Source organism: Perognathus longimembris, chromosome 15 (genome assembly GCF_023159225.1).
Source record: "Perognathus longimembris pacificus isolate PPM17 chromosome 15, ASM2315922v1, whole genome shotgun sequence".
Taxonomy (NCBI): Eukaryota; Metazoa; Chordata; class Mammalia; order Rodentia; family Heteromyidae; genus Perognathus; species Perognathus longimembris.
This window is the reverse complement of record NC_063175.1, coordinates 48,269,982-48,293,415: the sequence shown is the minus strand read 5'-3', so window position 1 is coordinate 48,293,415 and position 23,434 is coordinate 48,269,982. Positions and strand designations below refer to the sequence as shown.

Sequence of the window (23,434 nt, the reverse complement as noted above, 5' to 3'; positions counted from 1 at the left end):
ACTAAAAAGAACTAGAAGCCTAACACCTAAATTTCTGTGCAATGGAATAATTTATGTTAAACAATAAGTTAATGTTTACAGAGAATGCCCTATGTGTTAGGCACTGTACATATGTGCTTTACACATATTGTTTCATGCTAGCATACAGAAATTTGTGAGGGGAAACCCTCAATCTTACAGATAAGAAAACAGAGTTTCAAGGAAGTTAACCGCTCAAGGACCCACTGCCAGGGTTTGGGTCCTAGGTTTTACTGCCTCCATGATTCTCTCCTGGTCTCCCATGATTGTGGAGTGGGTTCTGAACTGGCAGTTGAAAATTAATTTGTTTCTCTTAACTAACAGTGCTCTGTTTCAATAACAAATTGCCTTCCATCTTTATGTAATTTTGTAGGGAAGAAAACCCCCACTTCCTTGAACAAATGAGATTCATAGGTGAGAAAGATGTTGTGAAGATCAAATGCAACCAAGCATGTGGAAGACCTTTGAAAAATATGAAGTATGCTACAGAAGAACAAGGAAATATCCATGGGTGAATGATGTGCACATTACCTTAGTCCGGACCAGAATATTGTGCAACTCAGAACATCTCCTTCCCTAGCAGTGGGCACACCTGGACAGGTGAACCAGCTAGCTACCTCCTTGCTGGTTGGCCCGAGACATGGAACACACAGATGTTAGAGATTTGTCCGACACGAAACCTCTTTGCCAATTTATTTCTGGATCATGACCGCTTGCTTGGCTCTGTCAACCATGTGGCTCACAAACTTCACCTTGACAAGCACAGACAACGAACGTGCAAATAAACGCTAAGGCACGAAGTGACATGGATTACCATCGTGAAAGTGCTCGGGTTAGAATTGTTTCCCATTTTTTGTGGGTTGCCCATAAACATGTCAGCAGCACCTGTGACTCACACTGCCTCCTACCTGCCCCAGGTGAGCAGGACGATTGAAGATTTCCAGCACCACCCAGTGAGAGTTCCTTGCTTGTCCCCAACTTGAGTTATGAAGAAAACCACAGTACAATCTACAAACAAATGAAACAACTGGAAGAGTATCTTTTAAGAGATTTTATTTGTTTGCTATTTAGTGCCAGTACTGGGGCTTGAACTCAAGGCTGACTCTCTACGACTTGGGCCACACCTCCACTTCTGGCTTTTGGCTGGCTAGTTGCACTGGAAAAAGAGTCTCACGGATTTTTTCTGCCCGGGCTGGCTTTAACGTTGATCCTTCTTAGATCTCCGCTTCCTGAGTAGCAAGGATTCCAGATGTGGGGAACGGATTTGGCGGACTGATGGCATTTTACGAACAGCGTGGCTTCAGGTGTGCAAGGCGGGTTGGGCGAACCCCTCCCTAGCCTTTCCATGCCCCGCCTGCCCCCATGCAAGGAGGAAAGCGGGAGAGTGGAAACAGCACGGGATCCATCCCCAGTGGCAAATCACAGGCGGGGCCCCCGAGCTTTAGAAATCCACTGCGCACAGGAAGGAAGCTCATTAACCCCTCTCCTCTCCTCCCCTGGCCCGGGCTGAGGGGCGGCTCCTCCTCCTGCGTGCAAGGCGCGCCGGCCCCGGGTGCAAAGTGCGAACCCCCGGCGGCGCGCTGCGCTCCCGGAGTGGGGAGAGGCGAAGGCGCAGCCCCAGCCGGGTCCAGCCCGAGCGGGGGAGCCCCGGGATCGCAGCCCCCAGCCCTACACACCCGGGTCTTGCCAGTCGGACCCCTTCACCTGACCGCACCCCGGTGCGCCGCGCGCGCCCGCAGACCCGGAGCCCCGCGCAGGTGGTGGGTGCGGACGGCCTGCGCGCCGGCGCCCCCTGCCGGGGAGCGCGCACACGGCCGCGGCCGCCGCGGGGCGAGGAGCGGCGCGCGCGCGGGGCGAGGACGGAGCTCGGGTGCCGGGGCCCGAAGCCGGGAGCTTCCCCGATGGTGCCGCCGCCTCCTCCGAGCCGGGGAGGAGTGGCCGGGGGGCAGCTGGGCCGGAGTCTGGGTCCGCTGCTGCTGCTCCTGGCGCTCGGGCACACGTGGACCTACCGAGAGGAGCCGGAGGACGGCGGCGACAGGTAAGGGCTTAGGCGGCCGCGCTTCGGGGTGCGCGGGGCGCGCTGGGGCACGCGGGGCGAAAGGGTTCGGTGCGGGGAGAGGGGGTTCCCCTCCCCCCCTCGCCACGATCTGCGCCCCGCCGGGCGCGATCTGCACCCCGTGGCGATCTGCGCCCCGCTGCGATCTGCGCGTCCCGGGTCCCGTCCCGGGCTACTTCCAACCCCGCGCTGCCCGGGGTGTGGGTCGGGTGCTGCCCTCGGTGCCCTGGGCCAGTTGGCGAGGGCCCTGCGCCCGGCTTCCTTAGCGTTTCCCCTTCTCGGGATCGTCCTGGCTTTGATCCTCCAAATCTGGGGAGCAGAAGTGCCCGGGAGCCTCGGCGTGATCCCGGCGCGCGCACCGCCCTCCGCCCTCCCGCCCACCGGGGCCCGCTGCCACTCTCTCCTAGGGAAATCTGCTCCGAAAACAAGATCGCCACCACCAAGTACCCGTGTCTGAAGCCCTCGGGGGAGCTCACCACGTGCTTCAGGTAAGCCGGGGAGCGGGGGAACCGCGCACCCGGGCGTGTGCCGAGGATGTGCCGGAAAGGATGGGGGGTGGGGGGGTACGCGCTTGGGGACCCTGCATTGATTCAGGGAAAGGCCGGGGTCCAGGGAGAACCTGTGTGTGTGTGTGTGTGTGTGTGTGTGTGTGTGTGTGTGTGTGCGCGCGCGCGTGTGCGTGTGGACCCGAGCCACGCCGAGCACCCGTGCGGCTCTTCACCGCTCTCTGTAGTCCTGGCGTGGGGAGGTTGGCGGGGAGAGGGTTCGACGTGCACGAAGGAGACCGCATGCGACAGTTCGTTGTAAACAGCGGGTCACGGAGAAGATGGATGCTTGCCTTTGCACTTGAGTTTTGTTTTGGACAATGTCAACAAGAAGGAAATACTTGGCACTTGCTTGCTTGCCTTTCGACCTTGGGTTAGGACAGAATGTATCACGGCCATCGGCTCCGCTAAGGGGTTGGGGAGGAGGGCGAGGGGGGGGGGGGCTTGTGGCTGGATGATGTGGTTGTGGAGAAGAAAAACTAACCTTAAGATTGTGGACATTCAAGAGAAGGCACCGTTTCCCTGAAAATAAAGATCACGGCTGTATTCTAGGTGCTGTAAACTCGGCCCTCTGGGTGCTTATTCTAACGAAACGCAGTTCCTATCCCGTCCTGGAGGGAACTGCAGTTTGGGGCTTCTGTTTCAGGGTCTGTCTTTGGATGGAGGGGGCACCCCCCCCCCAACGTTTACTGGTTGTCTGAGTTTTCAAGGCAGCATGCAAGCCAAGAGCTCCACAGCCCCACCTTGCTGTCTTTTGAGAATCAAGCTTCCAAATACCAGGAGGCAACTGCTGGGAAGGACCTAGGTAACACTACTCTCTAGAAATGGATTTGGAAGAAAGATTTGAATATTCATGACCCTGTAGCCAATGAATGCTCTTGGCTGCATCTTCACTCCACATCCTCAAAGGGTCAGGTGTCACTGGTGGGGCTGGTGGTTTAGCGCACTCCGTCAGTGCATCTTCCCTTGCTTTGAATTCCGACTACTTAGCTACTTAGTCACTTCGGGGACACAGGAAGAGCTTCCTTCTCCAGGCACAGGGTGGTCTAACACCAAGCCCGACGAGTGTTTCTACAGGATGGAGAAAGGTGGAAGGGTTTTTGGAGGGCAACCAAGTAAGCAAGGTCACCTAGCTAGCAGGATAGCTTCTCTGCTTTCAACACTCGGTTTCATCAACATGGCCACATTATTTCTTAGGACATGTTGTTTTCCTATCAGTGTGGTTTGAAGCCTTTAATTTCACATGGGAAAATGCCCCTGAGTTCGTTTGTTCTTTTATCCCATCCCTGAAAGTTAGACTTGCCACGAATATGACGCAGTTACAGAACAAAAGTCAGGCTTTCAGAACCTCCTGGTACCTGATGATTCTGTTTGTTACGCTGCTACTGCCAACTTTTCCAGATTGCATAAAGCAGTGTGTAATATCCCTTACCTTATACATTAACAAGGACTTGGCGTGTGTCTTCACTAAGGAGCCACTGAAAGATATTTTATATCAAGGAAAATCATCAAGAACTTGAGTTTGCAGAGTGTTTTCATCGCAGAATGTTTGCGGACATTGCAGAATGTTTGCAGACAATGTTTTCACCTTGAGGAAATCATAACAGATAGCTGAATGGGTGCCAGCGGCTCATGATTGTAATCCTAGCTACTTGGGGGGCTGAGATTGAAAAGTTGAGGTTTGAAGTCAGTCCAGGAAGACAACTCTGTGAAACTCTTATCTCCAGTTAACCAACAACAACACCCGCCCCCCCCCGCCGAAATCGGAGGTGTGGCTTACATGGTAGAGCACCAATCTTAAGTGAAAAAGTAAGTGCATAAGGCCCTAAGTTCAAGCCCAGTGCCAGATCAACAACAAAGACAAAAATGGTTATGGTCCTTTTGATTATCAGGACCTTGAGATAGCAATAGTTTTTAGGTTTTCTTTTCTTTTCTTTTTTTAATTCAGAAAGAATCCCGTCCTGGGCCAGCCTTGGACCATTATCTATATACTTAAACATTTCAAAGACAGTTTCATAACAAACACTAACATGTAGCAGGTTTGCAGAGGTGTTTGGAATTATTATTGCCCTTCGAGTCTCACTTGGGCAATCATCCTTGTATTATTCTATTGCATATGAATCCTTCCTTCTTTGTAGGATTTTTTCTCTCTCACAGGTTCCATGTCTCTGTAGACATTCTTCTTCCAATATGCATCATGCCAAGTGCCCAAAATCTAGTAAATGCTTTTTTTTTTTTGCATGAAGGCCATTGACAGCTTCATGAATTAAAGCTAACATGTATTTAGCACTATACTCCTAAATAGGACATACTCTTACCAGTAGTTCAGATAAATTACACCCCGCCTCTGATATCTTAATATGAATTCATTACAGCCCAAGCAAGCATATAAAACCAACATTATAAAGTTGTTATGGTGTTACTTGCCTGTGACTATGAGACTTGCCCACAAGTTGATTTTCCTAATTTCAGAAAGCCATGTGGTTTGAACCAAAAGTATCTGTTTATCATTTATTGGGGTTTATACCAATAAAAGGACGTTAAAAGCTTTCTTTTAAAAAACAAAGAATAGTGCTGGGAAATGTGGCTTAGTGGTAGAGTGCTTGCCTAGCATGCGTGAAGCCCTGGGTTCGATTCCTCAGTACCACATAAATAGAAAGGGCTGGAAGTGGCTTAAGAGGTAGAGTGCTAGCTTTGAGCAAGAAAAGCTCAGGGGCAGTGCCCAGGCCCCGAGTTCAAGGCCCAGGACTGGCAAAAACAAAACCAACATAGGGTTGGTTGGGGTGTAAAAAACAAAAACAATAAAACCTAGTTTTTGATCAAAGCAGTATGCAATAAACACTCTTAACTTTTTTTGATTCTCTGATAAAGGATGAATATCTACTACGAATGTATACTACAACTAGAAGATATTTGAATATAAAAGAATAAGGTATATCCATGGACTCACTATAGACTCGGTCTCTGGACTTGGATGCTCACAGTGAGCATGCTGCCATTCACGGTGTGTGAGTGATAGGGAAGAGATAAACCACGGGGGATGGCTTTGGGGGCCTCTGTAACCATAGATGAGTGGCAGCCTTGTTTCATCAGAGCATGCCTAGCGAAGACAGTTTAGAAAATACCTAATGGGAGTTTGCCTTTGATGCAACGACCTCCAAGTGCAGGTCAAGGGCCATGCCCCCGGCCCTCAGTCACGCATGTGTCCAGTCTGGTGTATCACTAGGAAGTCTTCCTGCTGAGACTGGCTCTGGTTCCCATGGGAAACGTAGCCTGGGGCTGCGGAAGCTCCCACTCTGCTTTCGAGAGAGCCAGCGCGCTGCCAAACCCCGTGACCACGTGCAAGTGGATGTGGTATTTCTGCAGATGTGTTTACTTAGGATTTGTAGAGTAAGATGGCCACTTCACTAGGGAAGCACCACTGCGTTGGTAGCACTCATTGGTGCCAAGGATGCATGAAGGGAGGACCGTGGACCACGCTGTTCCTGCAGATCAGTGAGTTCCCAGCCAGTCCCACACTCGGATCCGCTTTGAATCCCAACTCCATTACGTAGCTGTGGGATCTGGAACAGCTTCTGACTCTCTGGCTTTCTTTTGCTCCTTTGTAAACGAAGGAACATATGAACTCAGTAGCTGTAGGGTTGCCACAAAGGGTTATTCGTGAAGTTCATGATTCACTTGAGCTACACTTCAGCCTTTGTTGTTGTTGTTGTTGTTGTGATTGATCATGGGATTCCAACTCAGGGCCTGAGCACTATCCCTGAGCTCTTTTTGCTCAAGGCTAGTGCTCTACCAATTTGAGCCACAGCTCCACTTCCAGCTTTCTGGTGATTAGTTGGAGATAGGAGTCTCATGGTCTTTTCTGCCTGGGCTGGCTTTGAACCTTGATCCTCAGATCTCAGCCTCCTGAGTAGCTAGGATTACAGACATGAGCTACCAGCGCCCAGTTTCAGCTCTTCCCTACCCCCCCTTTCTTTCTTTAAGATGAGATCTTGTGTTTTTGCATGTCACCCTTGTACCACATTCCACTTGTTATACCTAAGATCTTGGTACGGACCACCGCACCCAGTTTATTTGTTGAGATGAGGGTCTCACTGACTTTGCTCCCTCAGGCTGTTCTAGAACCACGATCCTTCCAATCTCTTATCTCTGAAGTAGCTGGAGTAGACCACAGCCAGAAATACTAAATAGGTTTCTCCACTGGTTAGCATCACTTATTTTGAGATGTTTTCTCAGGTATAGGATAGCTAGGAAATTCAGCACCGTGGGAAAATGGCAAAGAAGATCTCTGCTTCCTGTCCTCTCCCTGACCCCCTAAGGTACTGTAGAGCCTGTTAGAACTTGAACCTACCTGGGTTTACAGTAGACCAGAGGTTTGCCCTTTCCTAGGGCCATGAATGATGGTCTTGGCAGAAACAAGACAAGACATCAAATCCCTAATCTTATTTTTGCTCCTCTGCGCCATTAGTTGAGGATGGGTTTGGAAAGCTGCAAGTTCAAGAAACACCTGAGAAGAATGTGTGCATTCCTGTGCAGGGTGTACAACAGACACTGGCTTTGAAGAGGAGGAAGACAGGGTTGTTAGAGTCCCCACCCCCCTCCCTCTCACAGAAACAGGTGGTAGAGGAGCGGGAGGGTGGAGGTGAGGTTCCATATCACTTTTCATGCCTTTTCCCCTCAAAGAGACCACAGCACAATGGGAGACAGTTCACAATGGAACTCTCCAGCCACGAAAGGCTGCACTTCTGGTGTCTCCTTAGAGATTGGATCGGGGGCTACTCTTACTATTGAAATTGTTGTTGTCTGACTTCCTGTGGTCAACTTCTCTTCCTCTTAATGAAGCTGAGGGGCAGTGCTCCCGGAAGAACACCAAGGGCCTTTGTTTATTCTCCTTGCCTCTCACTCCCTTTCAGTCCTGCCCCCTCCAGCCCCCCCTACCCCCCCCACCCCTCTCTGCCCTGGCGTGGTGCTCTGCAGAAGTATCTGGAAGACAAAGATCTCATTCTGTGCTAGTTTACTGTTTGTATTTGGGGGATGAAAAAGTAAATAAGTGTAACATCTGCAGCTCCTCTTTCCGCCAAGCCACATCCTTTTTTCCACGGAGCTATTTACCCATTTGAAAGTCTTATCCACTTTCCGTGAGCCAGCAAGCATTTGTTGGGTGCTTTCCATGTGCCAAGCATGGTTCTCTACAGGTAAGTGCATAAGAATGAAGCAGGTGAACAGCACCACCCATTCTCGGGACACTTAGGCATTTCAGTTAAGTCTCTCTTTTACTAAAGGACATTTTGTTTTGTGTGTGTGTGTGCACATGCGCATGTGTGTGCCAGTATTAGGTGTCTCTCCTGCCCCCTCCCCCTATTCTCTGTCTCTCTTTTGGTGGTTTCTTTTTTGCTCAAGGCAGATGCTCTACCATCTGAGCCATAGTTACACTTCGGGCTTTTTGCTGGTTAATTGGAGCTAAGAATTTCACAGTCTTTTCTCTTTGGAGGCTGGTTTCAAACTGATGCTCAGATCTCAGCCTCCTGACTAGTTAGGATTATAGGCGTGAGCCACCAGCCCTGGTCCAAAAGGACATTTTAAAGATGGTCCTTTTTGGTGTGCATCTGCTAAAGGTCATATTCACAGGACTGTGATCTTGATCTTGAAATTTCCTGCTCACCTGTATCTTCTCAGGGAAACAAACTCCACAGATGGTGGCAAGGATAGGAAAACCCCAGGGATCATGGAAGCTAAAGGTTTTCTTTCCTTTTCTGCAGTCACTAGCAAGAACTTGGCATGGACCACAAGTTTCCTGCCTCTAAGTATTACTGGAATGTGAAGGCGACTGAGAAAAGGTCCGTTGTGACCTGTGAGATCAGAATTGTCCCCATAGGGACTAACAGCCTCAGCCCACCCCTGGTGCCGAGGTCCGTGTCCCACAACAAATTAAGCCACTCCACCATCGCCCGGTCTCCTAGCTACGAGTTATACACATCTTATTGTAAATATACCTGGGCCTTTGGGGGCAATTTCTCTTTTTACTCTGAAACCCTTATTAATGGCAGGGTTGGGGTTAAAATGTCTACATGCCTCCTCTTCACTGAATGTTGGACCCGTTTTCGGGCTTTGAGATGTGATCCTGTATATGTGAAGGGCATGTGCAAGAGTTGTGAGAGAGAGAGAGAGTGTGTGTGTGTGTGTGTGTGTGTGTGTGTGTGTGTAGCCTTCTTGTCCATCATGCTAGAGGAGGACCTAGGTCTTCTTACGAAGACTTTGGTGGTTTCAGGAACCTGGCCACATCAACTGTCAGCCTTTGCATCCTTTCTCAGTGTCGTGGCCACACCTGGAAAATTCTGCTTGTGCCACGGGGAGTGAAGCTTCTTTCCGCTTGCCTTCTGGGAGGAGCAGGGGCAGCTGCTCAGTAGGGGGTGTCCTGGGTAGAGATGAGGTTGGATGGCCGCTTGTTCTTATCCTATTGCTGATCTAGGCATGGGCTTTTCATTTGTAAAGGGTTGTGAAGAATAAACCCACAGCATAGCTCTTATTTGACGCGAAAGCTTGAGGCAGTCACTTACCCGGGTCTTAGTAGAGAGGTTCCAGCTCCTGCAGAGCCATCTTGATATAAAGGCCAGGAGTCACGTTTCTCAAGGAGGTGACTTTGGGGATGTCTTTTCCTCAGCTTCACCTCTGGGCCATTTCCTGCATCCCGCCCTGCTTGCTTTCTTTCTTTCTTTCTTTCTTTCTTTCTTTTTTTTTTTGCCACTCTCTGGGCCTGAGCACTGTCCCTGGCTTCTTTTTTGCTCAAGGCTAGCACTCTGCCACTTGAGCCACAGCGTCACTTCTGGCCTTTTCTATATATGTGGTGCTGGGGAATCGAACCCAGGGCACTCTTGCCACTCGGCCATATTCCCAGCCCCCTGCCCTGCATTCTTCTCTGTGTGTTTCCTGCTATGCAACTGGCATTGTGACTCAGTTTCTGCTGTCTAGGAATAATCATACTTGGTGTGAGCTGCCACCTGTTTCAGGTTAGCGTCCCCGCAGGGTTGTTCTGAGCTTGCGAAGCTGATTTGACTGCTAGTAGGTGAGTCCCAGCTTCCTGCCTGCTGCCTGTCTACAAAGCTTCCTTCATCCGCTTCACCTGCGTCCTGTGCTACCCAGCTGGCCCCCCTGCCCGCATGCATGGTTGTCACGTGTGTTGGTAATCACGTGTGTTGGTTATCACGTGCCTTGTCTGGAAGCTCCCTCTCGGAATGCCTACTCATGTTGGATTGCAATTTGTATAATGGGAAACGTTTCACATTCAACATCGAATGCTAGGAACATGTCTATAGAGAAAGAGGTCTAACATGTCTTTGAAGAAATATGTCTAGAAAAGCATCTATTGTCAGTGAATGCCACTTCAGGTTACAGTATGATTTTGATGTATTTATTTAGCGCTGCTACTGAACTCAGGGCCTCATGTTTTCCCTTAGCTTTTTCGATCAAGGCTGGTACTCTACCACACGAGACACACACACACACACACACACACACACACACACACACACACACACACACACTGGCTTCTTTTCTTTTCTTTTTGCTGGTTAAATAAAGATCTGGTCTCTTGGATATGTCTGCCCTGGTTGGCTTCAAACCAAGATCTCAGCTTCCTGAGTAGCTAGGATTACAGATGTAAGCCACTAACAGCTGGCACAATTTGGTGGTGTTCCACGTAAGAGTAAAAATCAATTTCACTTCACAACAGTTATATAGGTAAATAAACAGTTCAATTTGTAGTGTGTGTGTGTGTGTGTGTGTGTGTGTGTGTGTGTGTGTGTGCTGGAATCCAGGACCTAGGCCCTGTCCTTGAACTTTTTCCCTCAGGGCTGGCACTCTAGCACTTGAGTCACAGCTCCATTTCCAGCATTTTGGTGACTAGTTGGAGATAAGAGTCTCACCTACCTTTTGTGCCTGGTTCCAAATGAAGATCATCAGAGCTTCGCTCCTGAAGAAGTAGGATCCCACAGGTGTGAGCCGCCTCCACTTTTAAAATGTCGGCTGTTTTATGCTGTCAACCTTCTGGAGGAGTGGAGAAGAGAGTTATGTAAAAGATATTCTAAGGAGAGAGAAACAGAGAGAGAGAGGATATCCTAAGGAGAGAGAGAGAGAGAGAGCCAAGTCTGACATTGATATTTTAGCCAAGAAGGTGAAAGGAAAAAGGTGGAATTCATGGTGTGATGTGTTGGGAAAGTAAAAGGATGCTATGGAATACAGCAGTGAAGGAAACCATTGGCACACAAATCCAGTAGGGGAAGAGCAGTATGTTGTAGTGCTGAAGTCCTAAGGAAGATGTCTCTGTCCCACCCACACGGAAGCATCTGGCCTTGGTGGTGGGCCCACGTTAACTTCTCCAGCCTTAACAGAGACTAAGATAAAGGCAAACTAAACTTGTAAAGGGGGATGGATTTGCAAACACAAGTTTTGTAATCCCTATGTGTCCAGCACTCAATCAGGCAAGAGATCTAAGAGCCAGCACAGAGATCGCGCTGGGACTTTTCCAACACCCTTTACCTCTCTTTGCTTTATTTCATTCGAGATAACTCTTGCTAAGATGAACAGACTTTGCGTGGAATTTTTTTTTTACACAGAATAATGAATGGTTCATAGACTTTGTGTTGAAAATTTGTCTGGCAGAGAGGAATCCATGAAGATCACCGAGGGGGTTCAGGTTCAGGCCGTTTACATACTCAGCTATCCGAAGCAAACGTGTTCTCTGCAAGCTGCAGTGTGGCTGAGGGTTACAGTGTGTGCCCGCCATGATTGAGCCCTGGGTTTGCTCCTCAGCACCAGAGAAGAAAAAGTAGGTGGCATTGGAATTTAATTCTGGTAGAATCTAAAAGACTAGACAAGTATAGAGTGAAGAATAAATGGGCTCTTATCTGTGAGGACATTTGGTTGGAGGACCTTTAAAATGCTGTAAAAGTAATGATTTGCTTGTCCTCTTTCTGGAGGTCACACCTGTACATTGGCCTTGTTGAGTGGGTCATAGAGAATCCTGTCCAGCAACATGGAGCTCTCCTGGAGGTCGCGTCACCAGTTTCTACCAGGACAGCTAGAGGAGGAGGGGGACGAGGCAGAGGGGCTTTGAGTACAAAAACACATCTCAGGGAAAACCAAAGCTTTCTTTGAACAGTATCACATGTCGTATGTTCTTGGGGGAGTCCTCAGATTGGCCTATGTGTCAGAATGTACCTGCGCGTGCTTTTATACCAGTGCTCACGTAGAGTGGCCAAGGACGTGTCAAGGTCATCTGCGTAGTGAGGGCTGACTCCACAGCCTGCGTCCTTTTCAAAAATTATAAACAATTGTTATCATAAAGGTGATGTACAAAGGGGTTACAGTTACAGAGGTCAGGTAAAGAGTACCTTTCTCTTTGGAAAATGTCCCTCGCTCTCTCTCAGTAGTTTGTATTCTTTTAATTGCTGATGCCTCCCCTGCCCTCTCTTTTCCCTTCCTCTTCCTCTCTTTTCCTCCCTTCTCTTGTTCTATCTTCCTCTTTCTCCTCTTCCATCTCTTTGCCTCTCCTCTCCTCTCCTTTCCCTTTCCCTCTGTTTCCTCCCCTCTGCCTTCCCTTCCCCTTCCTCCCCTTTTCTTCTCTCTCTTGACCTCTGTCTCTTGGATTCCACTTTGATACCAAGCTGACTTCAAATCTGGGATCCTCTTGCCCCAGTCTCTGGAGTAAAGGGGTTACTGGCAGCTCTGGGCCCTTTTTTAAAAGCCCCAAATTGTGGGTACTTTGCTCACTTGCTATCTACAAATACTTTAAAATATATTTAGAAGAAAGGTGACTTCTAGAAACAGGGATGGCCATACTATTGGCAGGAAATATAGCTGGAGAAGTTACCAAAGTATACTCAGGAGCCCGCCCAACCCCCCAGCCACACCCTGCTGTCACTTAATAAAGGTGATGTGTCACCAAGCAGCGTTTAGTTTCCTCAAGTAAAACTATCCAGCCCAGTGATGCTGTGTTATCTGTGAAATTAATTTGCCATAACACTGAGGAGTGAATTGTTACCTAAAATGGCAAAAACCCTATGTAGTTCTCCTTTCTCCAGAACCTTCTTCCAGAAGGGTGGCAGATGTTGGAGGCTGTGTTTTCACTGCATATGGTGAGACCACGCTGCTGGAGGGCCAGCCCCCAGCCCCGAGTCACCGAATCAGAATTCACATTTGGACATGCAGAACACCCTGGGTTGCACAGTTCGGATCTCTGCATCATTCCAGATCTCTGGCACTCACTTGGCTGTTTTGCTTCCTTCTTGCGAGCCAACAGTGGTGATTCTCAGCCCGGCTGTATCTGAGGAGCCCTGAAAACTCCCCGCCTTTAGACAGCACCCCAAAACAGCCACAGCAGAAACCTTGGAGGTGGCTGGTGGTCCTGGGAAGTTTTAAAGCTCTTGGCACAATTCTAACGGGTAGCAACAATTGTGACAACCACTTTGGCCCCAAGAGAAATCTAGTGGGGCAAGTAGCCTACCTTGTCTGAAGCTGGCTGGTCTGTTTGTTTGTGGCTACCAAGTCTGGAAGATTTCATGTCCTTAGCAATGGCAGTGGCCCAGGGCTCTTAATGGCAATCTTGGGTTAAATGAGCCATTGACAGGCTAGTATCTCTTGCTCACTGTTAGATCACACTTTGTTTCTTCTAGCATCCCCATTCTGCTCAGTCAGGAGCCGTGGAATGGGTAAAAGTAGACCGGGAAGAACAGAACATTCTCTATGAGCTGCAGCTTCAATTCTCCAAATCTCCTGTTAAAGACTTCTCATTTCGTATCACAGGCTCAACTTGATGTCTGGAGCTACTTAGCGACCTTTGGTACATTGAAAACATTTTTTTTTTGTTGCTGCTTTGTTGCTGCACTGTATGAACCTTCTCAAGATATAAACATGGCTCAGCATATTATAAATGAAAGCTCTTCAGTGTCAAGCTGTGTTATTCTTTCCTTGTGAGTATCAAACACAAGCACTGGGTTTTTTTTTTTTTCCACATAGAGTGCATGACCTGTGTGCTAGACCAGATTCCCTCCCCTCCCCCCTGCCCCCCCCCCCCATCCAGTCCGCATCCAGCTCTGCGGTCCCCTCTGCTGATCATGGAAGCACAATGCTCGCAAGCACCATGCTTTCTATGAACTGGAGTTAACGCCATGCAGTAAGAAGCAATGCTTTCTGTGATGTGACTGGACTGTCCGCATGCAAGCCCCGGACCACATGGCACTGACTCAACTATATGTATACGTGGGATAGTTACATATGGATAATCACATATTTTTTGAGTGCTGTAACTAAATCATAGAAATATAAATCAAGAAATAAAGGCATCTTGGATAGGGTGGGATGGCGAGGTCCTTAATCAAATATTTCTTTGAATTTGAGGCTGATGAGATGTGAACGGATTTGTATGTGACCTCTGAATTTTTAATGCAGTTTCAGAGTTTGGCAGGATCTGCGGCATGACAGAATGTCATTGGAATGGATGCTTACAACAAAGACGTCCAAATAGATCCAAATGGACCCGGAGGGATCCAAAGGGAAACAAATGGATCGTTAACAATGTATTCGACAGCATGCGACTCGTTTCTCAGAGACCTCAGCAGTAGGGAAACATAGTCAGGTCTTAGAACACACATGTAATAGGTAGAGCCTACACGGAGTCCAAGGGCCAGCTGCCTTCCTGAGCTCCTGGGTCAAGGAGCAGGTGAGAGGCCGTGGTCACCTGGGGCTATTTCTCCGTAGTCAGTGCTGTATGTGTGGGGGGCAGGGAGGGGCAGGGATTCGTGTGCACTGATTGCTGGAGCCCAGTGTGGACTCACCCACTGGGTAACACTTGGCCATCCAAACATTCAATTAGTTAAGCTACCTCCTTAAGCTCCGCCTCATTCCCCTTCAGAGAGTCCCTCCTGATGCTCTCCCTATGGGGTCTTTTTACTATGTTGTCCAGGCTGGTTGAACGCCCACGCTCAAGCCATCCTTCAGCCTCAGCCTCCCAGGTTGCTGGGACCGCTGGTGTATGTCAGGATGCTTGACTCTTTTTTTTTTTAACCTTAAGAACTTACAAATTTATATTTGTATGCCTTTAACTCACCAAACTATCAGTGGGGATGTGTTATGGCAATTAAGGAAAGCCAATACAATTTCCTTTTAAAGTTTTATTATTTTTAGTATCTTAAAAATAGTTGTACAGAGGAGCTGCCATTTAACGAAGCAGTTTATGAATACTGTACAATAGATCTTGACCTTTCTACATTCTCGCTCGTCCCTCCCCTACCTAGCCCTTCCCTTGCTCTTCTTAGTTTTGTAGGCTATACATTGAAATCTTGACTGCGTTTTCCTCTCCATTCATCTTCCTTTCCCCTTGACCCTACCCCACCCCTTTCTAGTATGTGCTTGCTAGTGTTTTATTCTTCTGAACTTTCACTTTGCCTCTCTAAGGATTTACACAGATCTCCCTTGAGTCTACCATATTTCAGCTAGTACATTTATATATACTTGCATATCATTCAACGTACTTACTTATGAGTTTATATTCTAAACCTAACTTCCATATATAAGGGCAAACATGGCTCCTTTGTCTCTCTGGGCCTGATTTACTTCACTTAACATAATTTTTCTTTTCTTTTCTTTTTTTGGCCAGTCCTGGGCCTTGGACTCAGGCCCTGAGCACTGTCCCTGGCCTCTTCCCGCTCAAGGCCAGCACTCTGCCACCTGAGCCACAGCGCCCCTTCTGGCCGTTTTCCATATATGTGGTGCTGGGGAATTGAACCGAGAGCTTCATGTGTTTAACATAATTTTTCTAAGTCTTTCCATTCCTTTGCAAATGGTATAATATCATTCTTTCTAATGGATGAGTAAAATTTCATTGTGTGTGTATATATATGTATGTATACACATGTATATATACATACATAGTTCTCGACTTTTATTATTACTATTTTTTAATTAAAGAAACAGTTTAATCTTTTGCCCTGGGATCCTCACTCCCTTCTTCTTGGGTGCCTGGGGGCTTTACTCTCATCTCTTAGGACCCTAAGGTAGAAAGAGACTCGGGTGTCAAGGGAATTACCCTGGTGATAGTAGAAAGCACTTTTTTTTTTTTTTTTAAATAGAGACTGTAAAGGAGTAATCGCTACTTTTTTTTTTTTTTTTACTATTCAAGATGACCTCTCAAGAGAATGATGATTCTTCCGTTTAGAAAAAAAGATAACCAACAGATTATTTAATGAGTAAAAAAAACGCAGACAAGACTCAGGTCTGCTATTTTCGTTCATATGGGAAAGAGGACATAGACATAGCGGAAACTCTATTAGAAGCATTCTTGAGACTTATTGACCCTTGGTAAGGATGACAGCCATCTTTGCTCCCAGCATGCATCACAGCAGGGTACAGCTTAGTATCAGGACTTCTCTGAAATCTTGGCCCTCTGGGATGATGACTTTCAAGGGGTACAAATGTGTTGGGGTTTTTTTTTTTCTGGTATTTTCTGTGCAACTATGGACCGATATTCTTAGCTGTTACTTCCAGAAATAGATCCATTGGTTTTTCTTTTCACTTAACAATAAAGACTGCTTACTTATTTCATGGGGTGCGAACTCCTTTTACAGATGAATGGCTACCTCCCTAGTCATTTACTCATTGGCGACATCTTTATAAGGGAATCAGTTTGGTACGAAGGAAACCCTCCTTGACATTTTGATATTCAGGTTGTGCATTTACGGTGCTAATTTGAAGTATAGTGGGCCTTCTACATCTGTGAGTGCAACATTACTGCAGATTGAAAATCTTCAGACAAAAATGGCACCTATATTGAAAATGTACAGCGTTACTTTATCTTATTCCTTGAACAACACTGTGTTCAGGAAAGGAATGATTTGTGACGCCTGTACATTGCATTGTGCATAAGTAATCTAGAGAAGACCTAAAGTATATGAAGAATGTGTATATATTATATGTAAATGCTAGACTAGTGTTTATAAGGGTATTGGACACTGGTAGATTGTTACCCACTGGGCAGAGGGAGAATGTTCTGGAACCAGACACTCAAGGCTACTGAAGCAGGGTTGCATGTCAAGTCTGACCAGATGAATCATAAAAGGGTGATCTGTTGTAACCAGATAGTATCTTAGTCTGAGACTTGAAGGACACGTCCTCTGCTTTCTGCTCTTTTGTTCCCCTTGACTGCTTAATGTGTAAGTATGGGGGGATCCCAGAAGCCATCAGGCTTTCTTCCTACCTGAGCGGAGGGTTTGGAAGTCCCTTCTAGGTCTGACAGTCTGTGGGATGGCTCACTCCTCCCCAGACAGCCGAGCAAACGGAAGCAGGTTTCGCTTACAGCCCCGGGGATTTGCTGGATATCCTGGCCTTGAAGACACTGTGGGAGACGCTGGTGGGTTTCCCTAATCAGCTCCAACGCAGGATGCCATCTGGGAGCTGTCAGCAGATCTTGGCGCTAGTTTCTTACCCCCAACCCCTGTTATTTACTTAGTGAGTGAAGGGGGCGGGGCTTTAAACCCTTTGGGACCCAAGCACCTCCCTGCCAGGGAGTGTTGGGGCCCCCATCCCCCCTCCTGTCTACCTCTCCCTTTCAAGCTGTCCCATTCAGTTGGGGGGAGAAGGGTGAAATGTGTTTAGGGGTAGGATGATGTCTCTTCTACAGCATCTCCTTTCCTAACAAGGACAAGATCAGTTTCATGGGGGAGGCTTATTATAGTCATAAAGGCAATACTGCATGAGCCTTCTCATCAAATTTCATTCACATCTTTACTCCTTACTATTTCTGTCTTCATTAAGAACTTTTTTTATGACAGACTGAGATTTCAACATGTGTAGTAAATCTTTTTGCAGTTTATTTATCTTATGGATCAAAGAATCTGCAGGCTTCTATGGGCCCCGTCTATGGCTGCCAGCTACAGAAAGAAACCACCATCATTTTCTGGCTGGCTTTCGGTTCTGTGGTAGACTTGCTTTTGATTTGCTGGTGGAAATGGTGAAAGTGGCTGATTTAACTGTATGTGTTTTCTTAAATACAGAAAGGCTTTTTATTTTACTGAGCTGAATTACCTGCACGGAATGAGACTTCTCTTGAGTGACTCACAGACCACGATCAGGTTTTTCTTTTAGCATTCTTGAGTTTTGCATTAAAGCCCAGGATTGTTCCTTTCCAAACCATTTCACTGTGTGGAGCTGTGGTTGGATGACTACAGGTGAATCCCTATGACAGCTTTTGCATTTCCAATTATCTTTAGGCGTTTCCTAATGAGGAAATTATGGGTTTCTTTCCCCTTTCAACAGAAAAGTTGACTATATTTTCTCTCAGAATGTAACTGTCAATGATGGGATTCAAACATGGCAAAGTAACAATATAATGAGTTTTCTATGCTCAGTGCCAAGGTTCAATAATTAATAAGAGTTTGCTGTATTTGCTCTATCTGCTCCTCCTCTCTCTGTGTGCGTGTATGTGTGTTATTATACATGTGTAAATTATCCGAGAAGCCACATGTTGAAGGATTGAATCTTGGAGTTTTTATTAGCGCATTAGCAGTCTGCAGGCAGCCAGTTGTTACAAAGGCCTGCAGCCCGCAAATACACTTCACACTGTCAGGAAACAGGCCAGAGAGGAAAAAAGAACAAAAACCATAGCAACAAACCAATCCAGCTCCAATGAAGAGCTGACGTGGGCTGCCATGATGACTGGAGATGAGCCAGGAGACAGGACACAGGACAGGAACATGGAGACAGGTGGCATGGTGTAATGGCACCTGAGCTGGCCTGACCCTAAATAGGGTCAGGAGAGGGGGCTGGGTCACAGGAAGCTCCCAGTCCCAGGCACTTGACTGACAGGTTCAGTAACCTATAGACCATGTGCCCACCCCTGTCTCTAGGGATTCAGGAACATCCACCACCTGGGGATGGGACTTCCCTTCCTCTAGGAATCCAGGCACACCCAGCAAGACAAGATGCCAGATAGTGCAACTTGCTAATGATGGTGCCAGATCTGACCTCCATATTACAGTGTGTGTGTGTGTGTGTGTGTGTGTGTGTGTGTAGGGGGGTGTACGGGGCTTGAATTCAGGGCCTCTTCTCACTTGGCTTTTTCCCCTCAAAGTTGGTACTCTACCACTCAAGCTATACCCCCATTTTTGGCTTTTTACTGGCTAGTTGGAGATGAGTCTCTCAGATGTGTCTGCTTGGGCTGGTTTCAAACCAAGGTCCTCAAATCTCAGCCGCCTGCGCAGTTAAGAATTATACACACGAGCTACCACCAGTGCCTGGCTTATCGGCTCCTTTTATATTTTGCTAACATATCCTAAAGAAAATCATAAAAATGTCATCTCCCCATTGCATATTTCAGTGTGCATCTTGAAACTTTGCAGACATCATCCTCATAAACCAAAAATAGCCCACAAAAAAGCCAAACCCTCAGTATCAATGTGATCTGTGAACATTTCCCCTAGGCATGAGAGGTTTATTTCATTCATGGAGTTCTTAAGTTATGGAGGGATGGTACTTTCACATTTCAACAAGTATGCTTAATTCTAAGCAAGTGTCTCAAGCAGAAATAGTGCAGGATGTCACTGCAGCACTGTTTATAGTAGAGCAAGCTGACCTGTACGGGGTAACAGAGGGAGGATACCCCTGGCTTTGGGTTCAAAGGAGTTTAAGTAGATTATTTCACTTCAAGACAGTTTGTATGCTTCATGCCAAGGGCAAAACCATCATGTAGATAATCTCTCTCTCTCTCTCTCTCTCTCTCTCTCCTTCTCCTCCCATCTCTCTCTGTCTGATTCTCTCTGTCTCTGTCTGTCTGTCTCTTCTGTCTCTGTCTCTGTCTCTCTCTCTCTCTCTCTCTCTCTCACACACACACACAGTTGATGTGTCTTCATGTCTCTGCCTCTGTCTTTCTTTTGAAGACACTGGGATTATTTGAATATGGAGGCTTGCTCTGCTAGGCTTTGCCCCCAGCCCCAGGGTGTGTTCTTATCAGATGAAAATATAGCTTCTACAGGGAACCTAACATTTATTTTTATTTACTTTCATATATTTTACATTCTTTAGAGTCTTTTAAGCTTCATGTCACCAATTTCTATAGCACAATTGAATTCATTGACACTCACTGAATTAGCTTCTTTAATATAAACAACTTAAAATATTACGCAGTGAAGTAGATCCCATAATCATAGTTCTTTTGGTTTTGAATAACCTGACATTATTCGTACACAGTGTTGAGACTTTCACATAGTCAAATCCATGATTTAATGTGGCAGTTTTTGTTAATGTCTTAAGCATTAGTTCTGAATACCAATCTACAGAAGTCAGAGCCAAATAACTCCGCAGCTGTTAAGATATCAGGCTCCTCAGTGTCTCTGGCCCTTCTTATCCTTCCCATTGCACTCCCATTTTTTTTTTGAACTGTTGGGTTCTTTTCTTCCATAGCCTTAAGAAATGGTAGCTTCTGTCTGTCTGTCTACCTATCTATCTATCTCTCTCCCTGCCTATCTGCCTATCTGTCTATCTCTCTACCTAACTATCTATCTGTTTAGCTAGTTTTTAACATCACGTTTGACCTTAAATGAAAGAAGAGAATATGGTTGTTGGCAATTACCAACACATACACGTATGCGTGCGTCCTCCCGGTACCATTCTTTCTATTTGGCATAGGTCAGTTTTCAAGGTTCATCTTCCAGCATGAAATGCTTCTGAATGCAAGCACTGCTGTATTCTCTGATTGCTTTTCCTTTCTCCTAGAAGCTTCCATACTTTGTGGGTTTTTTGGTTTTTGCATGTATAAACACAAACAACACCCCCCACCACCACTTACCTCCATTTAATGTCTCCTCTCTCTGTGCAGTCTCATAAAGTGTTTCATCTTTCACCCTTCATGGAGAAATTCCCTCAGAGCCTCGAGGTGTATGCCAGTGGGGGTGCCCCTCACCCAAATGTGTCCCCAGATTTTCCTTTCCTGGCTTCCTGGGGAATCTTGGTCATTCTGGTATTGGATTCTGGGTTTCCAGGCTTCAGATCCTTGAATGGCTTCTCATTGCCCATGAAACAAAATCCCTACTCCATGTTCCGGCTCCTGAGGTCTCGAGTGATGGCCTCCCCGCTGCCTCTCTACTTGTCTCCTGCTCTCCTTCCTCAGTGGAGTTCACCCTTGTTTCTTTAAACGAAAGACTCTGCCTGTGTCGAGTTGTTCCTCATTCTGCTCTCTCCGCCTGTATAAAGGCTTCTTAGCATTTCACAGTGACATAGCCTCATAGGAGCTATGCCCAGCTCTCTACTGGGAGGAACTCCCCTCAGCCCTACCAGTGGTTCTCCCTTCTAAATCCTTGTCTTATTTTGAGACAGTACTTAGAACAATGCATAACTTACTCAATGTCTTTTCTGACTGGATGTCAGGACAGGAGCCATGTTTGTCTGGTTACTTTTTAGATCCTCAGTATCTGCTCATCCAGAATACATGTTTGTCAAAGAGTAAATGGAAACACATGGTTACAGTGTGGTACAATAGTCTGTGAAAGAAAAGGGATGTGTTGTATTTGTGTATTTAAATTTATACTTGGATTTAGTCCTAAAATGACAGACAATTCATAACATGTAAAACATATTATGGATAGCAAAAATTAACTGGGGCAGGGGGGGTCAATAAGGAAAGAAAACAAAGCAGGAGACTTAAGAACAGAGCCAGGACTAGGCTACAATGTTCACCTGAAGAGCCATAGATTGGCTAAGGATAAGCCATTTGGCTTTGATCTTTCTACTCTCCAGTGAGAGAAGATCAGTTACACCAATCCATATGGTAAAAAACAGAATAATGCCCATAAGAACAATCCTTGTTCTTCATTTTAAGACTAAACAGAAACTTTCCTCAGGGGTGGTTGTAGAAAGCACAGGATATGAAGTGAAGATTATTCACCTAATGAACACAGCCGATGTCCCAGGAATCATTTCGCTAATAACCTTCATGGTTAGATGGCTGCCGTTCTGCCGGGGCAGCTGACATGAGGAGCCTGGCTGTGCAGTGCGTGTGTCCTGGTGGTTCTGTTACTGTCTGCTTCAGGACTTCTCCTACATAGCCAGGGCCGGGGAAGGTATGAATCTTGACCTTTGCTAATCACTTCCTCTGTGTGTCCTAATCAAATACTACTGACCTCCACAACTGCGATTCTCTTTGCTTCTCTTGAGCATATCAGAAATGGCACTTCTTTTTTTTTTTTTTTTCAGCTTTATTGTTCACTCCTTCTAATCCATCCCTGGGTCTGATGGAATCTTGCAGAATCTTCTAGATGAAGACAGCCAACCAGACAGTATTTTGAGAATGTCCAATTCCTCCTTTCATGTCTTTTAGCCCGGTATAGGCCAGCTTTATCTGCTCTGTGGTGCAAGGTTCTCTTGCTTACTTCCTGCAAGTTTTGGGGGGGCTTGCCTTTAACTCAGTAACACTTACTTGTCCATAATCACTGGGGATTCTAAAGAGAATGGAATTAAAAGGCAAGAAAAAGCCTTCTCCTTAGCGCCATAGAAAAATCTTTTCCTGGAAGAGCCATCCACTTAGAACGAGGTGACCGCAGGGAACATGAACTCTTAAAGAGTGGCAGCCTCCATGATGGCCGAGTCATTCTCTGTATGTGCAAATGTGTATGACAGGCGGAGTCGTTGAAGCTTTCAGTTATGACTGTGTGTCTTTTCCTATCTATAGCGCAAATGCATCGAGTCATTGGACACACCAATTCCTGTGACAGAAGATGTGCAAAGGCTAGAGAATTCATGCAGCATCACACTTAGAATGAGATGAAGGAGTTTCTCCTAGAGAATCAGTTTACATGCCACCATCTGGGTCTGGGGGAGATTAAAGATGTGTGTTGCAGCTCTCTCTGTTGATAACAGTTTACATCACAGAGTGCTGCTAGGGACCAACGGCCCTGGTGATGCTTAGTTTGGGCAGTTGGCCAGTGGGCTTTGGTTCTTTCCATCAACATTTCATTCTTCTGATCTAAGCTACAATTTATAATGCTAGGGGTCTGATTAACCATTCTGTTTCTGTTCTTGTGTCTTATGAAAAACGTGGGTGATGAAGATGAGGAAATATAGAACAAAGGGCAAAACGATAGCCTTGCTGGAGAAAGAAAGCGGAAAGCCTTCTGAGTAAAATCTGCAGATGATTAAATGCTGGATTTGCCCAGGGATGTTTAGCTTGATAGTTAAAAGCCATCGATATTTATTAAATTCCTCCAGAAAATAACTCTTCTTATAAATCTGAAACTTTATAGATCCTAAGCCCCTTTTCCTTAGAAGAGAAGGTTTTGTAACACAGTTGCCAATTACACAAGATTTCTTAGAAATGCAAATATTTTATAACAGCAGAAGAGATTGTGCCTGTTAAATTTTTTTTGCAGGAAAATGCTAAATAAGCATGTAATAAATTGAATTAAATTTGTGGTCAAAAGTATGCTTATTGGCCTTGCTGTTTTAGCAGTATAAGTGGCATGTATTGAAATTTTACTCTAAGTCACTGATTTAAGTGACATATGTTACTTAGCCTTCTCAGATCTTAAACTCTGTGTACCTGTGTATATGTACATGTATGTGCATATATGTACTAGTACTGGGACTTGAACCTAGAGCCTGAGTGCTGTCCCTTAGCTTTTTCACTCAAGGCTAGAATTCTATCATTTGAGCTATATCTCTACTCTGGTGGTTTTTTTAAAAATATATTTTTATTATCAAACTGAATTACAGAGAGGTTACAGTTTCATACATTAGGCGTTGGATACATTTCTTGTACTGTTACCTCGCCCATCAT

General features: G+C 46.3%; 1 protein-coding gene across 1 annotated transcript in view; it reads left to right on the top strand.

The window, feature by feature from the left end:
- Positions 1-1,787: 1,787 nt before the first annotated feature.
- Positions 1,788-23,434, top strand: part of Ccbe1 (collagen and calcium binding EGF domains 1) — a 166,651-nt gene continuing 145,004 nt past the window's right edge. Inside the window, exons 1-2 of the mRNA XM_048363579.1 lie at positions 1,788-2,056; positions 2,482-2,562. Of these exons, the coding sequence (XP_048219536.1) occupies positions 1,920-2,056; positions 2,482-2,562 (218 nt within the window). The 5' untranslated portion in view covers positions 1,788-1,919. The remainder of the gene's footprint in view (positions 2,057-2,481; positions 2,563-23,434) is intronic.